This window comes from Aquila chrysaetos, chromosome 9 (assembly GCF_900496995.4).
Source record: "Aquila chrysaetos chrysaetos chromosome 9, bAquChr1.4, whole genome shotgun sequence".
Lineage (NCBI taxonomy): Eukaryota > Metazoa > Chordata > Aves > Accipitriformes > Accipitridae > Aquila > Aquila chrysaetos.
In genome coordinates, this window is record NC_044012.1 from 30609799 (window position 1) to 30634978 (window position 25180).

The window sequence follows — 25180 nt, forward strand, 5'->3', positions numbered from 1 at the left end:
AACATACTTATCACTAGGTCTTTCTCACCAAGCATAAAAGTTAGGAGTACTATTGCACTTTTTTGCTGCATCAGGCATGTAAGTAGTTAAAAAAATTCCACTGAACTGGCAGTAGCTTTAGTACCGTTAAAGATTAGTAACTAATGCATTCAAAACATTACCAGCCTGCAAAGGAGTAAGGCACTTTGTGATCCAGTGCTTCTGTACCTGAGCTGTACTGGATTCCTCTAGGCCTTACCAGCCTTCTTCCTCTCCTTCAGCTACAGCAAGTCTCTAGTAACACTGCTAGCAAGCCCCCAAAACAAGTCCCTGAGAATACAAAGGCTGTGCAACAGCAATGCCACAAGAGCGGATCCTTGCAAGCTGCAGCCAGATGAACTCTAGACAGCCAAAGAGGAGGAAGGAGCATACAGAAAACCCAACAAAGCACATCAACACAAGCAGCTGTATTTACATATAAATCACAGTGAAAAGTCCTTCAGCAGTCAAAAGCAGAATATTAGGTAGGTATTCTTGTCCACTCCCTCAAAACAAAGTCTACAGGGGAAGTTGGTACATGGAAGTCCCAGTACCTACAGGGGGCCTACGAGAAAGCCAGAGAGGGACTTTTTACAAGGGCATGTACTGATAGGACAAGGGGTAATGGCTTTAAACTGAAAGAGGGTAGATTTAGATTAGCTGTAAAGAATAAGTTCTTCACTGTGAGGGTGGTGAGGCACTCAAAGAGGTTGACCAGAGAAGTTATGGATGCCCCATCCCTGGAAGTGTTCAAGGCCAGGTTGGATGGGGCTTTGAGCAACCTGGTCTAGTGGAAGGTGTCCCTGCCCATGCAAGGGGCGTTGGAACTAGATGATCTTTAAGGTCCCTTCCAACCCAAACCATTCTACCATTCTATGATTCTATGAATGCTACAGTATTTCCAAAGGTATGGATGAGAAGTAGAATGCCAATGTACAACCCAACACCACAGCCACGTACCACTTTTTAAGTGCTCCAATGATTCTCTTCTACCAACGCAAGGCCATTTCACTAAACCAGTAAAAAATTTTGGACAGACTTTCTCATATTACCCTGTTGGTGGAGGAAGGGGGGCATTAGGTACCTACAGAGTTATCCATAAATCATCCTAGTGTAGAAACAATAAATCTGCATGGTGATTTCTCCTGGTGGCAAGGAGCTAATTTCTCAGTACGTGGTTCACAGTTAATATGACAGGGACAACAGCAATTCCACACTTCACAGCCATGCTGCTTAGCAGCAAGTCTCCCTGCTTGCAATGAAGCTGGAGGGACCAGAATCTTGATGTCTTTGTTCCAAGTTTTAATCCCCAAAGCAGTACTGGCCTGACTAAAAGGAAGACTCAGGCTTTGGAAGCTGCTCCTCTTGTTATTACCACCCTTAATGCTCTTGCAGAGATTGCTTTTACTTTAAAGCTTGGCCATGTCAGGCACATTGGCTCACTTCTATTTCAGTCTCTCTTATTGTTACGGCCTCACTTAGTGACCTTGGACAATTAGGCTCATCCTAAAGACAGGGAAACCAAAGAACAAAAGCAATACATGAGAGCTGTGAGGTTTCATGCTCATGAAGCAAAGACAGAAAACATATCCCCATAAAGCATTACTTGCTACTGCTAGCAATGGGTGAAACAGCACTTTGCAGTAAGCTTATCTCTTGCCATACTGTGAGTCTTTAAAGTGCCATTACCACAGAGCACCTTTACATACTATTAACACTTTTGAGTCTCAGCCAAGTGAAACGCCAAGCAAAAGAAGCAAGGGCTAAACTTTGCTAGCAGGTGTGGAAACCAGAGCTTCAAACGCATCTTCACTTCACACAGTTAAATATTATTGCTTTGAGCATCCCTGAGGAGAGATCCATGAGCAGCAGTGACTTCTAACAAGCCCATTAAGAGATGTACACAATGCAACACTAAATCTGAAACATAGTCCTCAATGTCACTACAACATCCAAGCATTAAGCTCACCAAACAGCCATTTTTCAGAAGCAAAAACATTACAAGGACTATCAACATTTCTGTCTAGTGGTTCACAGGACAAGAGGTACATTCTTAAATATGCCTGAAGACAAGTAATTTATAACTACCATCTGGACTGCCAAACTATAAACAGCTCAGGCAGAGAGCCTTGGACAACCTGGAGTTTGCCCCCCTGCCCCCTGCCACCAAGGTTGACAGCTATAGCTTACGTGAGGTGAATGAAAAAGCACGACACTAAAACTGCTATGAGATTGCCTCATTTCTAAAAACACAGTGGGGAAAAAAGTAAGGTTTTGTGCTGACCTCACTAACAGCAGTGAAGGGGGAAGTGGAATGTCTCACAGGTAAAATGCTTCATTTCTTACATTTACTTTTTCTGTAAGACTTGTAGCTTGCTAGCAAATACTTTTCTTCAGGAAAGTCACAAGACAAGAAAACAATTTGCTTCTAAGGACCAACTGATAAATCCGTTACAAGACTAATTTATTCAACAAAGACCAGAGGTCAGAAAAGAAGTCATAAGCATCAAGTAATAGTCCAGTCATATTTTGACAAATCAACAATCCATTCCTAAATGCATTGCACAAGAATGCTTCCCTCAAGAAAAAACAAAACAAAACAAAAAAAACTTTAATTCACATGTCTTCTAGTTATTACAAGAAGGCACCAATTACAAGAAGGGCAAGCCAACAGGGCACACTTTTTCCTTTTTATGCCCTCTGAATAAGAATAAGGTATGCCTAGAGTCTCCAGAAAAGCCAACAGACAGCATTTTCTTGGCTAACTTGCAAATGTATGTTCACGCTAAACCACACAGTGATCACAGGCACAATCTACATGACTGTATCATGATATGATAAAGCACACCACTAGTCAGTCTTTAGAAAAAGCAGTTAATTCTCATATGCAAATTTTAGCCATTAGAGCAGGTGTGGCTAATCTTCTTTACCCTTCAGGCCCCAAATCAAAGTTCCTGTGTTGAACTCTGCAGGAGAAGCAATTCAAAGGTTGAGGCCATTTTACCTCCAGGCGAGGTAAAGCAAAAGTTCACAAGCAATAGATGAGAACTGCTCCCCAGGGGATCCACCACTCTACTGTTAGGGTAAAACAGAGTCCCAAGTCCTCAGCAACAGCCAGAGTAGCCTCTGCTGGCTTGCTTCCCCCTCCAGGTAGGATTCTGACCATTCAGCAGTCCTGGGTCAAGGACTGCCCCTCCCCCCCAACACCACACTGGGCACAGGGGAAGAGAGGAGAAAGCTTAATCCTCATTTTATGATTACCCCACTGCCATGACCTCACCTTCTTATATTCCATCCACATTCGTAGTGAAATGCGTTACCTCTTTGGTGAGAGTCTTTTGCTTTTCATGGATTTATTTTTCTCCTCCTGACAATAATGTCACAGCAGACTACATTCAGCTAATGAATATGTCTGATCAAAAAAGAGTTTCTTCAAGAATGGTTGCTTTGCAAATCTGTCACTATCCAAGAAGTTTCTCAAAATAGCATTACAAAGCCAAAACCAGCCTCTCTGTCAAAGATCAGGACTTCGCAGTTTCCTGTTGCCATCTGCTGGTGAAGTTCCAGACTCCACTGTGGTTTTCGTGTGTGTGTGTGTGTGTGTGTGTGTGTGTTATAAACCAGTCCATTACATTTAAGACACTTCTAAGCTTTTGGCTATGACCATCACGTGCATGCAGCTGTGAAGTGACTCCAGTCATCAGAGAAGGGTTAGGACCCAGGCTAGGCTCAAGTAGTTTGGAATGTGTTAGTTAACACTCACAATTTGGTCTACTTGAGAAATGAACAGTTTCAGTTGTATTTTCTTTCAAACATAAGCAGCTCCCTGAAATCATCAGGACTTCAAAGAAGGGGACAGCTGGGCCAGCACAGCTATGTTACACACACAAGAGGAGCACGGATAAGACAGAAGGAAAGGCAGTGCTACTTTCTGGGAGGGATATGGAATTGTGGCCGCAGGCAGAAATGAAATACCCAAACAAAACAAAAATAAATCTCCAGGAGTCCAAGGAATACATACAATCAGTGCTGCTTCATCTCATAGCTTGCTACCACTACCAATTCACAATAGTTTTAAGATCCCCAAAAAACGGCTATCAAAAAGCCACAAACTCAAGGGCAAGAGCATATATTGACTGAGAAAGCACACTGAAGTTTCCTTCAGCCACCAAGAGTAATGTAGGCTAGGAATTAGTCCTTTGCCTCCAGAAACATTAATCCAGTCTACAGACCTCTTCCTGTCCACATGAAGAAAAGGAACACAGGAATGAAAACAATTAATTGTCCTGGTGGGCCAGATACAGTTGTACATAAGGCTCCCTCATGATGGGGAGGATATTCAGGAGGGATTGTGCTAGGTACTGAATGAATAGCATTGAAGAACATAATTAGGTCTCAGAATCAGGAAAAAAGACAAATATTTCCATCATTTTACTAGCAGACACAAGAGTGGAACTCGTGAAATTTTAACACATGCTGTACCTGACACAGGAGATGGGAGCAAGAACAGGGATCTGAAGCGACGGAAGGGGAGATGAGAAAATGTCAGGAAGGGAGTAACAAACCTAACTTTTTAGTAGTGTAGAGATTTAATACCATAACACTTGGAATGTAATGAAGTACCTCAAATTCTTCCCAGAAGCCCTGCTTGACTTTATCTGTAGTCTCTGCTAGCTTGCTTAGCTCTCGCACTCTGCTTTCAATCTCTGCAGCATTAATACGGGTAGTATTCAGAGGCTAAGAAAGATACAGATGTTAAACAAAGGTATAACAAATGACAACTGTGAGAAGACAGTTAAAACACAAATAACCCACACTCAGTATATTTTATACTGGCAATTCTAGGATCCACGCATCTATTTGGACTTCAAAACTTTACAATTCATACAATGAAGGGCAGTGAGGGTAGAGAGGAAGGGGGCAGGGAACAATTGCTTTTAGGTAAGGTCTCACAGTTGTTCTTCAATACATTAAGTTGTCTCATTTCTGGACTAGTCCTGCAGTCCCTATGGACCACGATGAAACAGAGAGAAGTTCTGCATGCATCAGAGACACAAGAGTCTATCCTTCACAGGCATATAAAAAATTGTTCCCATTTAAATGACTGACTTCATCATCCAGTTTCATGAAGTTTAATTATTCATTTTTGCATTAGAAAAGAAAAAAAATTATGTCTCAGAACACATGGAAAAGCCTGCACTTCAACAATATATGCTGAAGTTAACAAAGCTTAGTGGTATCTTCTCCATTCACTCACCTGCTTGAGTTGCAATACTGTGCCCAAAGTTTCTACCATAGGGTTCTTCTTGTAATGTTCCACTAGATCTGTCAGAGAGTCAAATTTCTCCCCTCCACCAACATCATATTTTAGATCCTTGAAAGACAGACGCTCATCAAAATAAACGCACTTCATACAACGATGCTACACTAACATCATCTTTAGGCTATGCAACATATGAGGAATTCTCTTTAAAACCATATATAGAAGAATCTAGTAAAAATCATTCTGCTAAGGGATGGTAGAACCTTAATAAAAAGAAACACACACTGTGGAGGACATTATCCTTTTTGTCACCTAACTGAAAATCATTTTATCTGCCTTTTCAGGAGAGCTGATTCCTTCTGAAGTGAGGTTCAGTCAGCTCAAGCAGGCTACCTGAGCTACATGATTAGAATCTAGGAGATAGCTTTGGAAATCAATTCACATTCCTGAAAGAGTATCATTGGGTCCTGAAAGGCTGGTATTGACTGGCACCATCCCTATTTTAAGGAAGCAGTGCTGAGTTAATTTACTCAATGTCATAAATGCTAATAGTAGCTAACTGTAAATCAAAGAGGCTTTCTTGAAGAAAAAAAAAAAAAAATTGGTAGATTAGCTTTTACAGTCTTGGTAGGCCATTTCTACCTCCAAACTATTTCTGTTATTGCATTTTAGTTGTTTTTAAACAATTAAGTTGTTGCACTGTCTTTTAGGATAACAGAAGAAAAAGATAATGACAAAATCTGTGATTTTATATGTATTTTTGATATACGAAAATATCAAAAGACTATCAGTGAATAATACTTCAGTGAAGAACTACACTATATTAAATTCAAGCTTTAGATTTAAAAGCATTCCTTGGATTCAGTACTCAAAATTTTCACAGAATGTTCATCATCTATCAGGTGTAACTTTATAAACTGACAGAGAAACAGATATATTCTGATAGATCTCTATTTGTCCAATTATTCATATTTTGATATAATTCATCCAGGAGACTGCAACTCGCTTAAGAAGATTCATGAACATGAAAGGCTCCATCAGTAGAGGATTTGAGACAGACTTCTGATGCAATCAAAAGCAAATCTATTAGAAGGTACTTGACAGCATAGTATAGTATGACATGATTCAGTCAGGCAAGCACTCAAAAAAAATAAAACCCTAATAGAATTTTGATGCTATCAAATTAGTCAATTTGATCAAACAGAGGATATATAGTACATACAGTACCATAGGGAAAGGGGAAATGTATTCAGCTCTCTGTAGTGCAGTGCAAGATGGCCCTCCTGTTAGAATAAACCCACTGTCCATGGAAGTAGTGCTGTTAAAGAAGTTCATGCTTCATCATACCTGGCAGTGAATCATGACATGTGTCACTTTAGATTTCCCATCGTTACTCTCTCCTTTATCATCTCCTGTCCGGACAGAAAGAACAAAGTCCCCAGGGTGGCTTTGACTCTCACGCACAAGAAAGCTTCCATGTTTTCCTTTTTCTGTTAACAGTTTTTCAGCTTCTCTTCCGGAGAGATGCCCATGAAACCACCTTTAAATAAAGTAAGATATAGACAGGTACCCTACTTGTCATGCCAGCCGTGGCTGAATCTGCTTGTTCTAAACATTTATAATAAAACGCTTATGTCCAGGTCTACAGAAGGCCTCACAGTTTATAAAAATAAAAAACAAAATAAGCCTTGGAAGTGTACACATACATACACACAAGTGATTATAGAAACACTTCAAAGCCAGCACTGCCATAAGCACTGAAATTTGCATTTCATGCAAGCTTCAAATGAAGCTTTGATTTGAATCCTTTACAACAATCCAAATGGATTCCCAGGTGTCCAGTAAACATGAGCTTACAAAGGAAATAAAAGAAGAATAAATGCCTTGACTGAGGAAAATGTTGCAGTGTGAGGATGCACTTTCCTGATAAACCTGTGGAAACTTAGCATCTTTGAGATCTTACCCTTCCACCACATTAGGAACTGGACAAGATAATCACATCAACCTCATTTCTTCAAGAAACATAGCCAAAAAGGCAGTAATCCTCCCCACTACTGTTAAATACAAGCCATTCTGAGGACTGAGAGAACTTGTTTCAATATTTTTCCTTGTTTTTTCACTTCTAGGAATAAACTGGCATCTACTGGCCACAGAGGTTTATTTCTGACATATGCATACTTCCTCAGTACACATCAAGTCTCAAGTCTCAGATTCTCCTTATTAGCCACGCTCCTCAACACGTGCGTTTGATCAATTTGAGGATTTGCATGTCATTCACTTTCTTACACTTATGCCCACTACTGGAAAAATCTTACGAATTTATGCCCAGAAATATACCTGGGAATTCCTTGCAGTAATAACAGCTTCAGGAAGCTTCAGGAGAACTTCCATAATGCAGCAGTAAAAATAAAGGGAACTATGCCCTCTTTTTTAGTATTGTATCACACCAGGAAGAATGCTGAAGAAAATAGGTTCTGAGGCTTAGACTGCTTTACATTTAGTCATGTTTATTAGCCTACTTTGCAAGTAACCTCACTGAAATCAGTGGGACCACTTTTAGTACAAGACAGTGGCCACCCTTTCATCAAATGGAAGCTGACTATAGTGTTAACAGGGATAAACACATGCATTTATTAAGAAGTGCATGGACACTGAGGTTTTCACCACCATTTCTCTGACCTTTCAGATGTAGGATCAGCACAGTTCAGTGGATATTTCAACTCTATAACATCTCCATTCTTTTCCTTGAGCTGTCCGTGATGTTCCATATAATACTGGACTAACTCAGCCAATGTAGCAAACTTCTCTCCTCCATAGAGGTCATAGTAGTCTCCTGTGTTCTGGATCTTGATGTGGGTGACAGCTCCAGTTCGTCTAATATTTGAAACAAAGGAAAAAAACCCACACAAGTCAGCTGATTTCCAATCAATCATTTTTATATTTAGTGTTCTGTTGTCTTAGAGAAATCCATACTTACATTTGCATCACTTTCCAACTGAAATATTGCAGAATAGCTAAGCTAGCACACCTCTGAAGTGTGCTTCAGCCACATTTCAGTGGCTTGCAAGAAGGGGAAGTGGCTGTCCAACAGTCAGGAAGAATAGGAGAAAAAAACCCTTAATTCCGTAACAAAGGGATCCTCAAAGCCACCATAAGCTCTGCAGCCTCACGATCTCCAATAGAAATCCCTCAGACCCCCAAGAATTGCACACACAAGCAGAATGTGTGGAGAGGTGAGAAGAATACAGCATTCTCAAGACACCCATCAGAGCTTGTTTGCTCCTTTCCCTAGAATTTCACACTAACTGCTAAGATTTGTCCTTCAGTAAACCGTTGCCTTTGCCTGATGTAAGTCATTTGCTCCCACAGTCTCCAGTATTAATGAAGAACAGCTCTCTGAAAGACCTCCCTTCTGTTCAGCAAGGCCCACTATCTCAAAGGTATCCAAGCTGCATTATTCTTATCACCAACCCCACTTTTCCCTTTTCCTTTATCTACTTCCTCTTGCCATCCTTTCCCCATCCCTACCACTTACACACACAGTGCCAGGGGACAAGTGTTACAAAAGGCCTGTTTTGGAAGCTGAAATAGCACCACAGTTGCCTTTAAAAACTTGCTGACTTTTCCTGTAAGAAGAGAGTCTGGATAGCATTTCCTTGCACGTGCTTGATCAGTAATTCATATCATCTCTGCTACTTTCAGATGGTTATCAAATAGATTTTTAAAGGGCTAAAAGTAATGCTATTATGAAGCTACTTCTGCCTCCCCTTAAATTTTTCTGTCTTTCTGCAGAATCAGAATTCACCACCTATAGTGAATTTCACCTATAGTGAAAACCTATAGTTTCCTCAAGCTGGGTAAATGTATTTGAGAACCTCTTCACAGAAAACAGGAGGGAAAAAAAAAAAAAAAGAGGAAAAAAGTGAACAACAGACTAAAAAGTGATTGATGCATTCTTTAATCTCTTACAAGTAGTTCATTTACAACTCTTTCCCCATAGAACAGCATCAAATGAAGACCCCTAACAATCTGGGGAGAAAGACAAAAAAACATTTAAACTTACCTAACAGAGAGCGTAAAGTCTCCTGGGTTACTTTTGCTAGGCCGTGCCAAAAAACTGCCATCCACTCCTCTTGTTAACAGCAGGTTTTCTGCCTCCACCCCAGTAATATTTGGATGAAACCATCTATAAGAAGTTAAAAATAAAGAGTGTTAATAAATAAATAGAATATCTTCTAGTCTTCAGAGTTAACTTACACGACAAGACTAAACAGAAAAATTCAACAGCTTCAAAACCAGGAAGTACTCAATTTTGTTCCTACATAAGTAAGAATCTGTATCTTAGCAGAAAGTATAAATTGTCCCTTTCATATTACATTGCAATTTTACATATTGGTAAGAGATGCTTTGTAAGTGAAAGGGGTGTATCTATACATATTCAGACTGCTCAGATTAAAACGATATCAAAGAAAAGTATACGATATAAACAGAGACCACAAGTCATGCATTTTCCTTAATCCTGGAAGACAGGACATAAAGAAACTGAAACACAAGAAGGAAAAGTACTTAAAAATAAAGCAAAACATCCAAGTGACACTTGACAACATTTTAAAAGTTAAAAATTTAACAAAACCTCATGCTTTAGGGTACAGGCTGACCACCAGCTGACGGGGTCAGGAAGGAACTTCACTTGTGGACAACCTATTCAGTTGCTCCGTCGTCTTCCACCTTCCTCAAAAGAATGTGGTGCTGACCACTGCCAGGCACAAGAGCAATGCTCTGTCTTCTAACTACCATGGCAATTTCTCTGGTCCGAATATATCCCACTTAAATACAAACACCGAGGAATCTCATATTGATGTTCACCACCCACAAACAGCTTTCTGAATGACTAATATAGTGCCCTGCCAAAGGAGAGCTGTATATGGTCTATATCCAAGAAGCTCAGTGTCCCCACCTATGGCATTAACTTTTGAGAGACTTATTCTTAGCCATTCAGTTAACACATCTGCATTTTCTCTTATCTATAATTGAGGATTTTTACTGCACTCTTGCAGTGCTAAACTACACCTGTGTGCTCTGGATGAAAGGAGTTTTTAACGAGGCACGATTTTAGAAGACACACTTAAAAAAAACCAAAAAAACCCAAACCAAACAACAAACCACCACACAGCCCAGGGACAGAGATGTGAACCCAGCAAGTAAGAACTGTTTTAATGGCTTTGTCAGACTTGTATTTGGCAATTAAAAGATCGCCTTTGTTTTTCAGAGTTGCCATAAATCAGACACTATGCAGGGCACAAGTGAAAATGCACATCCATACCTGCAGAAAGAACACAGGCTACTCCTCTTTGTAGACAAGGTCCTTAGTTTCTCCCAAGTAAAGCAAAACATTAAGGCAAAAGACTCTGCAACCAATCTCATCACAGATATAAGAGTGCTATATCTAAAAAAAAATTAAGTAGCATTTCTGATCACTCCCAATACAGTCAACATTTCATGCTAAATTGCTAGAACAGCAAAATATGCAAGTGCATGTCTAAATTTAGGGTTATTAATTCAATTGTTTCAGAAAATCCTTCTGTACTGAAAAGCTGACAATATTCCTACCAAGGCCTTAGCCAGCCTATTCTCTTCAGAAACAGATTCTCATGGAAACATTCTGGAGAGTTTTAGACATCCTAGAATACCCAAACCTCTAGCAAGTCACTCGAATGGGAATTAGGATTACTTATGTACCAATTCCATTTCAGAAGTAAATGATTCTTCTTGTTAATCTTGCTTTTTTTCTAGTTAAGGATATTCTGCTTGCACCAAGAAAATCTAGTGCATACTACAATATCTTGTACTGAAGAACAAGAAAAAAAAAAAAATCAAACCTATGCAGCATGGGTCATGAAAAAAAAAATACTAAAAAATACTTCCAAGTTATTACAGCAAAAGGGAATGAATTAATAAATAATGCTACATTTATCTAATGTCTACTCAAAGGTCAAGAAAAGTTCTGTTTTGATGCAGTCTCACAAAAGAAACTGCACAAGCATTGGTACCTAGGATGAACTGAGCATTAAATAATATATTTCAGAATATGACAGGTTGGTCTGCAGAAGCCGATAGTCTATTTACCACACTTCCACCCCCAAAATTTTACTTCCACTAGGAGAAAACAAAAAGCAAACAAAAAAAAAAGTATAGCAACATTTTGAACAGTTCATAAGCTCTTTAAATACACACAGGATTCAAGAGACACCTTTGCAAGTTTTTCAGTTTATATCCAAAAACATATAAACATACAAAGGAGAAATTATTGGAATCAGCCCTACAGATTTATCATATGCTGACATTCCATAAACTTGAATTAATAGAATATCTTCTGTATCTTAGCCTAAACCCTAATGCATCTGGAGGTTACTATACACGAGTTGTTAAAAAGATGTAAAATTACAGAAAAATAATAATTTAATGAACAGGAGGGACTACAAATAACTTGCGCTTAAAGGGGAGGTTAAAAAGATGATAAATTGTTTAAAAACAAAAATCTCACCCCCACATATACACTCCTACTGGAGATGGCAAAAAGCAAGTAAGTGTAGCAAAAGAAAAGCTACATCTGGAAGGCCAATGGAGTTTATTGCACTTTATGTAACTTTTATTCTAATGGCAACTTGTACTCCTGCTCTCTCATCTTTGTATTTTTGGCTTTGTGTAGGAAGATACATTTGTCAGCCACCCCAAATAGAAAAATGGGGGTGTTCGTGATCTCTGTTAAATGTTTCCGGACCGGTGATCAAGATCGCTTCATTTGAAGTACTGCCATCACATGTGTGCTTTTGAACCTTGGTGGCTACATCCCTTCCAAAACTGGAGGAGAGAGCAGAGGGGACTGCAGACACAGATACCAGTAACATAACCCCTACAGAAGACTTTCTCTTACACTTCCTTTTATAGGGATGGAATGCATTTTAGAATTTTTTTCTACTTTACTTCTTCAACCTCTATTATGAGCAGGTGCAGAGGCTATCCCAAGCAAAGGACATCACAGCCAATAAATACAATCAAGAAAGTAACAGACACACACGTAAACCCACACTCTAATTAACCTAGCTGTCTTCACTATGCATGGAATACTCCATAAAGCAATTCTGATTTGGGGGGGTTCAGCAGCATACCACTACAAGGCCCTTATTAGTTTACAGCAAGATGAAAATGTCAGCAGAAAAGTAACCACTGAAATAGCTGGGCTCTCGTTTACAAAACTAAGGGTATATCAGCTAAGCAAGAAACCTTTTGATGAAAAATAATACATTGCAGCCTTGCTGCAATTCTCTCTTTTTTTTTTTTTTTTTCTGTTAACACAGTCCAGAAAAGATCAGCAGGATCTGCATTTTGTAAGTCATACATTGCCAGCATATTTCTCTCTTACCAAACTGAAGAGAGAAAAGAAAAAATCAATACATTTTTCCATGCTGTGATTGGGGTTTTCTAATCACCTTTTCAAGAGCAGGAGAGATTAAATCAGTTCTGAGTCTCAGCTGTCACACCATAGCGTTCAGGGAGGCGGTGACTGGTAGTTTAATTACTCCTATCTATAGGCTCATCGGTTTATATTTCTCATCTTTTTTTTCAGTCTCCCTCACAAGTTACAATTTAAAGTTCTGAGCAGAATAAGAGGATTACTCCTGACAACGAGGAAGTCCGCAAGTGTTTCGAAAAGGTAGCTTGTATACTTGTTCTGATGTGTGAGATCTAGAGACCCTCCACACAATTCAGAAGACCCCAAATCCAAATTCAACTATAAATGGTCAGGACTGAAAACCAACCAATCTGGCTTCAACCATCTTAAGCAGAACAAGAAAGAGGACAATCCAATGTTGAAGAAGTTATACTTTAATAGATATTACTTAGAGATATATCAAATCTCAGAAGAGCTATATCAAGTAAGAATATAAACATCTTTTTCCTTTTTATGACAGTAATTCCTCTCGCGTCTAACATTTACCTTAACCTCACAGCCCAGAAAAGACTGCTAACACTTGACAAACATCAAAATACGGTAAGGACAGTGAGAAGCTACAACAAAGAAACAGACTCAACTGTTTATCATCTGATCTTGCAACACCACAAGATTTTGAAATTAGACCGAATGCTGCTAATAAACCAAGAGTCCAGATCAGGTCAGCTTACTAACACTCGTTTTAAAGCTGGCTCACGTTTTAGTTTCAGTAACGTCATCACTAGTGCTGGACTACCGAGAGCAACACGACCCTCCCAGGCCTTGGATACTGGACTGAGTGGGTTGCCACACAAATAAAATTCGTCTCTCGGCTCAGGTTCAAAGGCACAAGCAGTCGGCGCGGAGACCCGACGAAACCCACCCCCACGGCCCCCGAAGCCAACGTTACTGTGGCAGCTCTGGCCTCTGCACGGCGGTCGACGGACCCCGAGGCCAGCCGGCCCCGGAGCCGCACCGAGCCCCCCCAGCCACGCCGGGGAGAGCGTCCCCCCGCCGTGCCGCGGCCGGCTGGGTGAGGGTCCGCTCGCCGGTGAAAGGGAGGAGAGGCGCGGGGAGCAGAGCGAGCCAGGCCCCGAGTCGAGCCGAGGCGGCGGCCGCAGCCCACGACGGCGGGAAGGGGGACATCCCGCCCCGGGAACGGGCGGGGAGAGGGGCCGGGACGCGGCTGCAGGCGGCGGGGAAGGGGGGCGGGCGTGGGCTGCCCCTGCGCCGCAGCCACGGGGCGCGGGAGGCCCTGGCCGGCCAGGACGGCCGCGGGGAGGAAGCCCGGCCCAGCGACCCCCCAGGAGCGGGCTCTGAGGGCCGCGGGGGCGGGCGAACCCCTGCCCGCCCGCCCGCCCATCCGTCCGGCCCCCCCTCCTCCCCCGCCGGGCTCGGCGCCGCTCGTTCCCGCCTCACCTCCGCGATGTCATTTTCTCCCGTGGCACTGGCGGGTCGCGGTGCGCCCGGCCGCCCCCCTCGACGGCCGCCTCTCACATGGGGGGGCCCCCTCCGGCGCGGGCCGCGGCCTACGGGCGCCCTGAAAGGAACGTGAACAACGGCCGCCTCAGGCCCCAGAGGCGCACGGAGCGCGGCGCGGCCCGCCCTGCGTCACCCGTCCTTCACGTCATCGGTCTGCGACGCCGCCCCGCCCCCGCCTCTGAAGGGAGCGCGCGGGCGGCCGGGCGGGGTGGCGGTCTGTCTGGGTGGGCACGACGGCGGGGCGGGGGCTGCAGGTCCCCCGCCTCCCCGGGAGCGGGCCCCGGTGGAACCCGCCACGGGAGTAGCGGAGCCTCATCCCGCGAAGCCGAGCCGGGCCGGGCGAGTCGGCGCGGAGCCTTACCTCGGCCGTACCCCGAGCTGGAGGGAGGGAGGGAGGGTCAGGCAGCGGCAGGAGCGCGAGCCCCGCTCCCGGAGCCGCTGGTCACGACACAGCCCCCCTCAGAGCCGCGATGCGGGTATCCGGTCTGCCCTCCCGCCGTCCCCCTCGCGGGGTGACCCGGGACTGCCCCGGGCCGCGCCAGACTCGCCCGGACTACAAGTCCCAGCGTGCTCCGCGGGCGGCGCGGTGACGTCAGACGCCGCCCTCTCTTTAGGCGACTTGTACCCGGATGTAGGTCCCTTTCCCTCCCCGGAAGGTAAGAATGGCGGAGCGGTGGCGGGCAGGGCCGGGACCCGGCGGGCGTCATCCGCTGCCATCTGCCCTCAGGTGGCTGCGCTGGGCTCACGGGCCTGGCCCGGCGTCCTCGGGAAGACGGCGATGAGGCCTGGGGGCCAATATGGGGGTGGAGCGGGAGGTGTAGCCGTCTCCGGAGAGGCCAGGCCGCGGCGGGGCTGGGGAGGCTGGGCTGGGCCGTGACCGGCCGGGCCGGAGCCTCCCCGGGAGGCGGACTCGGCTGGGGCCGGAGCTGGAGGTAGCGGTAGCCCGGGGAAGGCCGGTGTGGCCCCCCAGTGTGGCGGGGCCCGGCAGCTCCAGCGGAGCCGGGGGGTGAGTCCCGAGCAGGGGGTAGCTGTGACCGCCCACGGGGACAGAGGGGCGACCGCGGCCTCGGCGGGTGTTTGCGTTTTCTTGGGCTTCCTGTTGAGGAGGGCTTGGATGCGTTCGGTGGGCTTGGAGCTGTTGGAACTAGCGTGGAGAAGCATTTTGCATGAGTGATGGGGGTGCAGCAAACAGAACGGCTTTTGACTGCAGAGTCTGTAAGAGGTGGCTGATAAATGTTAGGATGGCGTAAAGGATCAAGTTCTGGTTGTTTTATTTTGTTTCTGCAACTTAGACGCTCCTCTGCACGCCCTGTAATAAGTCATTGTTTCTTTTTTATTTGGAGCCACAGATGGCAGGCGAGAAGGCGGCCAGTGAGAAAAAGCCAGGTGAGAAGGCAGCTGGTGAGAAAAAGACGGGCAAGAAAAAGACGGCTGAGAAGAAGCCAGCTGAGCAGAAGGCAAGCCAGAAGGAAGTAGGTGAGAAGAAAAAGAAGATTAAGAAGCATCATGCCAGCCGTAACCCTGTCCTGGCCCGGGGTATCGGGAGATATTCCCGGTCAGCCATGTATGCCAGAAAAGCACTGTACAAGCGCAAGTACACTGCTCCAGAAACAAAGGTAGGACCACAACTGCTGCGTTCAAATAATCATGCTTTTCATGGTGACTTCAGTTTGAAATGTCATATGTTTCCCCTTTTCTTTGCCTACAGATAGAAAAGAAAAAGAAAGAAAAGCCACGTGCAACCATTACCAAGCCAGTGGGTGGAGACAAGAATGGAGGCAGCCGTGTGGTTAAAATCCGCAAAATGGTAAGAAAAAGAACTGGGACACTGACAGTTCAAGGCCGTTATGTGTAGCTTTTGACCAGATGATGCGCCTCTTGGCTGGCGCAACGTAGCAGCCTCAGCCTGTGCCATGCTTCATGGAACTGTTGGCAGTTATCTCCTTGAGATACGGACCCAGTGATTGTCGTTCTTGGGGGAGATACCAGTAATTTAGATAACGATTAGTAGGCAAGAGTGGGTTCTCCTCTGCCATTTGCGTTGCTGTGCTGGATCGGAAGCATGTGCAGAAATACAGAGCTGGTCTCAGCTTTCACTGTTGCATGATGGTACAGAAAATACTCGGTGTGTTCCTGAAGTGCTGGTTACAGCACAAAAAAAATCTTTCAGAAGGGTCATCTTTAGGGAAATAGTATCTCTTACAAAAGGAAGAATCTAAACTGTTTGTGAAAGCTTTCTGTCCTGTGGAATACAGGGTGGTACAACATTTTTGCTCCTCTTTTTCTAGCCCAGATACTACCCCACTGAAGATGTTCCTCGCAAGCTTTTGAGTCATGGCAAAAAGCCCTTTTGCCAGCACAAGAGGAGGCTGCGGGCCTCTATTACTCCAGGAACCGTTCTTATCCTTCTGACCGGTCGTCACAGAGGCAAGGTAATGGGGAACTTCTTCCTCTTGACTCTCACAGGGGCTTTGCAGCATTTCTGTGCTGAAACCATTTTGACTGAGCAGAGGTATCCTGAATTTACCAGCTGATTTCACGGGACATTGATCAGCCACAAGATGCGAATCTGTACATCTGCTTTTCTGTGAATTCTGTCTAGATGCTTTCTCTCATCCTGCCTTTAGGGGAAACAGTCTTTAAACTAATTCTTCTATAGAGCTGGAAGAAAACAGGCTAGTCCAGTTGCTTAGACAAAATTAAGGGAGTCTTGCTGCAGTGCAGAAGGAAAAGTGTTATATTAAGATGTGTTCTTCGTCTTAATGATGTTTACTAACAGGTCTTAACTGACAGCCTTTATTTTATTGAATTCTTTGGCTTTGATGTCACATGACTTAAAAGAATGCTGTTCAGAGAAGGAAAACTTGACCACGAAGAATAAAATGCAACTGGGGGATGGCTCTGACCAGGTGATATGTTGTGGTGCTCTTCTGGTTTTTATCTAGTTCCTGCCTTTAACTTGTACAAAGAATTTGGGTGACAGGATGGCTGTCTCACCGTCCTGTAAAACAGACAGAAATTTAAAAAAACGTACTAATTGGCTCTGCTCAGCCTTGAATGATGAAACATGTGGAGAGAGTCATGATCTGTCGTAGATGAGGTAACTGATAAAGCTGTACTCTGAGAATTGTTGGTAGCTTGGCTTGTGTGGCAGTTACTTCAAGTTGTGTCTGTGCCTGGATGCTTTGTCAATGCTTATACCAGTAACACAGGCCGTGTGTGGGCATGGTCCCCATTGGGTTGCAGTATTTCAGAGTGCTGGGACCTGAGGACTGACGTCACATCTCATCTCTTTTCAGCGTGTCATCTTCTTGAAGCAGCTTGCTACTGGCCTTTTGCTTGTTACAGGTAAAAAACTTATACATAAGTGTGATGATATTTTTTGTTTGTTTGTTTTGGGGGAGGGTTGTGGATTTGGGGGTTTTTAAGTTCAAGTTCATCTCTGGGGTCAGTAGCGCTACAGATCTGCATGCAGATGGTTTGGTGCATCCTGGGTTCATGTAACTATGTGGAATCACGTTTTGTGACTTTCCAGGGAGGAGGAGGGGAGATAATTAAGCTTCAATATCTGACTACCTGGAGGAGATCGGGAAGCATTTTCTGGCTTTTCTAGAGGCTGTGGGGAAGGGCTTGTTGATTGTTCAGATTTTAACTGCAGGCATCTGTGCAGAAACTCGTCATCTCATACATTACAAAAATTCCACTTAAAAGCAGTGGTTGTTGCCAGGAAAGCTAACCTTGTTATCTCTTCTGTCTTGCGTCTGCCTTTAGGACCCTTGGTTATCAATCGTGTCCCTCTGCGTAGGGCCCATCAGAAATTTGTTATTGCTACATCTACAAAGGTTGACATTTCTGGAGTGAAAATCCCCAAGCATCTCACTGATGCGTACTTTAAGAAGAAGAGGCTGCGTAAGCCCAAGCATCAGGAAGGCGAGATCTTTGACACTGAAAAAGAAGTAAGGAACATGATTGTTCATTCTTTCTATATGCCCTTGTTACTTAAATCCAGGCTGGAAAGGGGGAAATACCATGACACAAATGGACAATTGAATTTTAATTGGTCCTCGATAAAGTGAGGTAACACCATTAAAATGAGTTAATACAGCAGCATTGAGAGAACCCCCTTTTAAATTTGGGGATTCTTTTCTGCTTCTACCTTAGCAGAACAGCAGCAGTGATTATTCCAGTTAAAGGTCTTTTTTTGACCGAGAAACACCTTTACTGTTTTGATACTGCCAACAGCGTGCTGCTGGCTCTGATACCTGCAACATAAGCCAAACAGTGGCTTCAGTTCTCTCTGCACCTCCGGTCTCCTACCACCCTTCCCATATTTAGAACAAATGGAGAAAAGATTTCTTGAAAATGCCAGAACTCAGGGTTTGCCCTGAATTTTCTCATCTCCACAGAAGAGTCTGAAGTCACTGCAGGATTTTAACGTTATTCTTTGTACTTTCTAGAAATATGAGATAACAGAGCAACGCAAGTCAGACCAGAAGGCAGTGGATTCACAGATCCTTGCACGAATCAAGAAGGTGCCTCAGCTCCGTGGGTACCTGCGTTCTACATTCTGTCTCTCAAATGGGGTCTATCCTCACAAATTGGTGTTCTAACTGTTCTGAAAGCACCATATTAAATTCGAAGGGAAAAAAGCAAGGATTTCTGGTGTCTTCATTGCAATCCATAGTGGCACGTGTTGCACAAATCTTGCAATGAGTGTTATTTAACTAATCGGAAAACTGCTTGTGGCGTGGAATTCTGAGGGGCTATATGTACATAGATGACTAGAATTTTGAGTGTATAAGGTTTGGGGTGTAGGGGTTTTCATTGGTTTATTTCAGGTTTGTTGGGGTTTTTTTAACTAGTATAAACAGGAATTCAGCTTTCTTAACTATGAATGAGTTGGGGGGGGGCGGGGACACCAAACAAAAAAACAACAGATTGTCTTTTGGGAATAGTGGATATAAATACTGGGTTGACTACTGATCAGGACATGCTGCAGAATAAAATCCAGCCCAATGTCTGTGCTGACATATTTCTCTGCAGCCTTACTGTGCTGAAAGCAGTGCTTCAGGTGTCTTGTGAAGAGCCAGGTCCTAGCAACAAACCACTGCTACATAACTCATTAGCATTTTAAAGCTTGTGTACAGCTTTGTTGAGATGGTTTTTCTGACAAACAGCTTTGATCCCTCAATCACCACATAAACCTCAGCAAATACAGCAACTTTTTAGAGGCATTTCAGGAGCTATGTCCTGCATTTTTGAAGTGGAAACACTGGAATACTCCAGAGTTTTGCAGGGTAACTTAATCATCCCTGGAACTATAACAAAATTTGGAATATGTGTCCCTTCCCAAATGCTATATTTTTTTCCTGTTCCTTGTTTATCCATGTGGGATGTAATGCTTTTAGTCAGGAAGAATACCTGCTTAGATTGAAAAGCAAAAGCATGATTCTTAATTCTGTAGGCTCACAAATGAGTTAAAGCAGAAGCTGTTTCTGTGAAAGGCAACTATATTTCTATCCTGGGAGACTTCCAGAGGCTCAACAATTTTTCTTATCTCAAAAACTATCAGAAAGTGAGTTGAGAAAGTTAGTCCTGTCTGGTTTCTTTATCTGTTGAGGTCAGTTACCAGATATCTGGAAGAGGATGCTTGGGTAGTAATAGCTCTGCTCTTAAAAAAACTGAGGATGTACATATTAACAAATCTGGCACATTTGAGCTCTTTCTTGGCCAGACTTGGGCAGGAAACGAGGCTTATATAACAGCACCATCTGTCTTCCTATTAATTCTTAGCTGAAAGTAGCCAATGGGGTCAAACTTGACGGGGAGTAGAGATTTCATCAAATTCATACAAGCTTCAGGAAAAGGGGATAGAAAGGGGAATAAAGCGACCCTTGCTGAGGCAGAAGCCTGCAACATGTCACGTTCATGGGGAAGGAGGAATTGGGCTTCAAATGCTCCAGAGCCCATGAAAAAACTCGGAATACCTGGCTCGGTGGATTTGCACACCGCGGGACTATGGTCATCTTTATAGCTGATGCTGGCTGGTGTTAAAGGATGGAAGTATATAGCACTCACTACTCTTCCACCATCTTCCTCTTGATAATTAACATGTTAAATATTAGTGTGGTTCAGCAGAGGGAGCCAGTGAACATGCTTCGTCCAAATGCAGAACTCCTGGTGGGGTGTGTGTGTCATATTGCTCCATGATACCTTCTGCACTCTCGTGCTCCAGGAAGATGTTCTTTATGTTTCAGTGTCATTGGAACTACGTTGGTGATGAGTTACATCTTCTGTTGTATGTGGTTTGGTGGTTAATGGGTATAGTCAGGTTTCTGAAGTTGATGTGAGATTTTACTGCAGTGATGGGACTGGCCTGTTTACATAAATCAGCTCTAAAAAGATACAAATGTGTTGCACGCATCTCACTGCTAGTACTAAGATAAGTTTACTGATACTACCAAAGCAAAGATCTTGACTCACTATGCTTAGAAAGCTCACTTAAAGGAAGAATTATACGTGGGAACATTTAAATGGGAAAAGTCCAAAAAGAGCAAGTAAGCCTCTTGATCAATATAGTTCATAGCAACATGTGGTATTGCAAAGTCCGCAAGCTGAGATTCAGTCACGCGGTTGTGGTCTGAGAGAACACTTAAGAGGTACTAGTGCTTCAGTCATTCCCTTTCCCTCTGGGAATGGGGAAGTTGTAGTTACAAAATAGCCCTATGGCCTAGTCTAGGAATAACTAGGCCTTTAGATACAATGGTATTTTCTATAATTATTGATTACTCTGATGTGTTGCTCATTTGTGTATCAGAAGACCTGAAATGATACTTGGAACCATTAACCTTGTTTACTGAATGGGAATGCTTTTGTCTCCCAGTATGCTGTCAGGAGGTGATTTGGTAATACAGTTCAGTTGTCTTCATAGGTCCTGGTATGGAGAAATGGTCTCAGGTGCTGCCGTTGCCTCCATTGCCCCAGTCCTGGCACTTGTCTGACTAGGTGGTGACCAATAACACAGCCCTGCAAGGTGGGGAGAGGGAGGGAGGAATGAATATTTTCATGCTGTTTTAGATCCCTGAACTGAGTCACTGTGGGACCAGATGAATGTTGGTCTCGGCACAAAGGGGCGTGGGAGCAGGCCTGCTTCTGGGGGCGCTAGCTGTTAAGTAAAATTTTAACAGCAAATGATGCCTTCACAGTGCCGAGCAGCTCCTCAGGCTTTGCTGCAGAAAATGGAGACGGCAAAACCCTCATCTTTCATAGGGAGAGGCAGCCGGTGGACAGCTGTGATTTGTCTCTCTTAACCTTTGAAATATTTTCTTTGAGTTCTGTGAAATCTGGCTTTTTTGAAATGCTCTGGGGTGGGGGATGGAAATGAGGAAAAACAAGGACTGTGCAGATGACCAACACAGAAACAAAGTGAATATTCAGAAGGATTTTTCAATCTAGATAATACTGACCACTACCTGAAAAATACTTCCACCACATAAAGAGCTTTTGTGTGTGTTCTCGCTGTCCTGCAGCTTTTCTCATTCTGAGCATGTAAACAGTTCTGCAGTTCTGGCTAGCTGAGTCATTGCTTTTCACTGAGCATCCCCCACAGAAGAAGCTAGAGACATCCAAAGCCCCAGTCACCCAATCAAAAGTGCTGGAGATGTGCAGGTCCAAAAATAGTGACAGACTCAACCACAGCAGCACTTCATTAGCATCAAATATGTTCTTTGCTTCAGCTGCCTAATAAAGTGATGTGTAATTATAATAAAGCATCCTTTTGAGAGGAAAGATAGAGGGATGTTGGCTTTCTCAGGGAATTGGTAGTGAGATGCAATGCCTTATCATCTACAGGCACCTATTTTTACCTATTAGCTGCCTCTGTGAAATGATCTGGTGGATTCAGTCCAGCGCAGAGAGTCTATGTCCCTGCTGCCATGTTGGCAGGCAGTGTCGGGGAGGCAGACACTAGCTTTGCTTCTGAGACTTAGAGCCTTAAGAGAAACTGAGGCTTATTTGCAAGACAAAGTATTTTCCAGTGCCAGGTTTGTGGAGAATGTTACCTTTGGCATTTCAGGTGCAACATACTTGGTTTTAACTTTAATTAAGAGCAAGACGTTATGGCCGGAATGTGAAAGTGCTTTTACAGGACTACCACACGTACCATTTTGGCCAGGTGTTGAGGTAAATATCCCAAATGCCCAGAGGTCCAGTGATCAGCTGCTCAGTTCACCTATGCTATAGAATACCTATAGGATGTGCCTTGTCATGCAGGGACAGCTGAACCTTTTTCCACCAGCATATTTCCACCTGATCCCTGCCCTTCCTCTCCTTGTAGTTCACAGAACTGTTGCCACTGGTATACCCAGCCCCACTTCTGCAAAAAGTCATTCTGGATCTCCCCACAAGCTCAATAAAGAATTAATAGAATTTGGGGACAGTTTCTTTGTCTTCACCTCTGGGAAGAAGCTCTGCTTTAGCCTGACAGAAAATGTAGGCAAGATCAGCTGAGAAACCATTCATAGAGAAGAGCTGGCCTAGGCAGCCTGCCTCTAGCAAATGCTAGATAACTCTTTCCACTCTTCTCCAAATGCTGATTCCCATCTCATTTTAAATGATTCAAGCATTAGAAACCCCATCCAAATGGATTTTACTAACAGAATTTGTTCCAGATTCTCTGTGTATTCTTCTTGCACTAGATTTTGTTTCTTGTCTTTCAGTGACAAGGGCTTCCTGGTCTCTCCTTATGAAAAACAACTGGTTTTTAAGATCAAAACTGTTTTTTACAGTTCTCTAACCAGCGCTTAAAACTCCAGGTGAGCAATTACTAGTTTGAAACTGGACAGCAGAGTTCTGCCCTGTCCCTGGTTCACTGTGGAGGCTGTGTTACTGAGGTCTCTTAAAGTTCCATTAGGATAAGAGATCACACCATTTTCCTGTGCTGTTTAGGGGATTAAGAAGCATGCCAATCTACAAATATCAGTGGCTCCTATGATTTTATCAGCTCTGTCACAAGACGGACACGTAGACAGCTTAGTCTAAGAGATCTAGAACTACACAGAAGAGTCATGTAAACTCCACTACACTTTCTTCTGTCATTATTGTCCTGAAGTAGCAGGTCACATAATCATATGGGTATAGGATTAAGAGCTCCTGCTCCTATTCTGGTTTGGAGACAGCATCTGAAGTTCCTAGTGACTTCTGTGGGAATGTGAGGATACAGGAAAAGGGGAACTATTTACCTGTTAATTTGATTTCTCCAGTTCTCCTGCATTACAGTCTGCACTAAGCACTTGACAATTCATTGTTTAAGCAATTAAAGCAATTAAATCCATATTTTTATAAGGATCTTATTCATAATAGTTCTCGCTATTTTTTTTTCCTCATTGTTCAGGAAGCCACTAATTGAACAAAGGAAGCCAGTCCCACTGGCTGTAGTCAACTCTTGCACTGAGTCATGCAAGAGGGTTGGTCTGTGATGGTTATACATGGAATTTAATATGCTTGCCAATAAGCAACCATGAAATTTCTTACTTGTTAAGTTGCTTTTTCATAGTTTGTTTGTTGTTGGATTGGTTGGTTTTTAGATCAGACCAGTTTTGACCTTTTCACAGATGAAAAGTCATAAAACATTTTTGTCAGCTGACTGCCTTTTTTGGCCCATTTTATCCTGTTTTTTTCCCCTTTATTTCAATGTGTATCTTTCTCAGTGGAAATGACTTTATGTGATAGATTGTACACACAGCCAGCAACTTCTATGACCTAACCATGGTTCACACTATACCAGACATAAATACTTATTAGTAGTAATAATGATAAGGAGAGAGGAAGCATGGTAGTCAAAATATTACTTGAGATTAAAGAAATCCGATTTTTTTTCTCAGCTCTATTGATTTTCTGTGTGATCCTGAGCAAGTAACTTAATTTCAGTGAGGTCAGTGTTCACATACCTGCAGAATAGCAGTAATACTTTCTCATATTGGGTCTCAAGAAGTGTTTTAAACTTCTGCAGACGTAGAATTTATGACAGTGCTCTAAAGTACATAAAAGAATAAAAAGTCTATGCTTGGATGACACTGAGGAGGGAACCTGATCCATTATTCTAATATTCCTCTACTGAGATCATATTGATATTTAATACTAAAAAACAAGAACATTGTGTGGTGTTGAAGACTGGCACAGGTGGCATGAGGAATAAATGTTTTCATATTCCTATTTATCAGTTGTAATTCATTTTTTGCAGAACTTAGTCCATTATATTTGTACAGGACAGTACAGCTAAAAGCTTTAGTCTCTGGTGACATTACGTGTTTCTGCATTTTGCCCAATTAGCAGTTCCTAGCACTTTGCCTGCAGAATTTTTTTAATGATCATAATAAACAGCTTCTCATACTTTACATACACTGAGCACATTGGCCTCATGACACCCAGCAGAGGTAAAACCTGCCATTATAACACCGAGAAACTGTATACAAAGGTAAAATGATTTATTCAGTCCATTGGAGCAAGTCAGTGGGGTGCAAAGAACCACACCAAGTAGCACTAGGAAAGGCTTTAAACCTCATGAAGAAAATAGGAGACTAAACCAGAAGCAATTACATCTTCATCTATTTTGTCAGTCCTGCTTGATCTAGAGGTTTTCCACTCGCCTGACAGATGCACTTAGGATGTAATTGTTTTTAAAATTAAGGCTTTCAGATAACACCATGTGCTATACATGGCATCCTATGATTCAAAATGCACATTTTCACATGAGGAAATAAAATACAAAGATAAAATGTACCCAAACAGTCCTAGGCAGCAAGCTTATGTCCTTGATAAACAAGGCAAGAAGATAATTTTTCAGAACAAGGAAACATGAAGGCCCTGAAAAGAATGATGCACGCTCAAAATGTTTCACTGGAGATGTTTAGGTAAAATCAGTATTC

General features: G+C 43.0%; 2 protein-coding genes across 3 annotated transcripts in view; one reads left to right on the forward strand and one right to left on the reverse strand.

Annotated features, from left to right (window-relative positions):
• Positions 1-14782, reverse strand: part of PTPN11 (protein tyrosine phosphatase non-receptor type 11) — a 31647-nt gene extending 16865 nt beyond the window's left edge. Inside the window, exons 1-6 of one of the 2 annotated variants that reach the window (XM_041125868.1) lie at positions 14617-14782; positions 9345-9467; positions 7961-8155; positions 6629-6821; positions 5276-5392; positions 4642-4755 (exon numbers count right to left, since the gene is read on the reverse strand). In XM_041125868.1, the coding sequence (XP_040981802.1) occupies positions 4642-4755; positions 5276-5392; positions 6629-6821; positions 7961-8049 (513 nt within the window). In that variant the 5' untranslated portion in view covers positions 8050-8155; positions 9345-9467; positions 14617-14782. Of the gene's footprint in view, positions 1-4641; positions 4756-5275; positions 5393-6628; positions 6822-7960; positions 8156-9344; positions 9468-14192; positions 14390-14616 lie in introns of those variants that run through there. The other variant, XM_030025530.2, reaches the window with a different exon arrangement.
• Positions 14783-15604: 822 nt separating this feature from the next.
• Positions 15605-18908, forward strand: RPL6 (ribosomal protein L6). Its single transcript, XM_030026071.2, has 6 exons — positions 15605-15871; positions 15964-16062; positions 16544-16687; positions 17555-17603; positions 18027-18211; positions 18713-18908. Exons 1-6 carry the CDS (start codon positions 15605-15607, stop codon positions 18863-18865), a joined length of 897 nt encoding a protein of 298 aa, XP_029881931.1. The 3' UTR covers positions 18866-18908.
• The last annotated feature ends 6272 nt before the right edge of the window (positions 18909-25180 follow it).

Bases quoted from the DNA above. Each gene is read 5' to 3' on its own strand.
- RPL6 (XM_030026071.2), top strand. From the start codon at position 15,605: ATGGCAGGCGAGAAGGCGGCCAGTGAGAAAAAGCCAGGTGAGAAGGCA. The intron at 16,688-17,554 runs GTAATGGGGAAC...ATCTCTTTTCAG, and splicing joins CCGGTCGTCACAGAGGCAAG to CGTGTCATCTTCTTGAAGCA. The intron at 17,604-18,026 runs GTAAAAAACTTA...GTCTGCCTTTAG, and splicing joins TGGCCTTTTGCTTGTTACAG to GACCCTTGGTTATCAATCGT.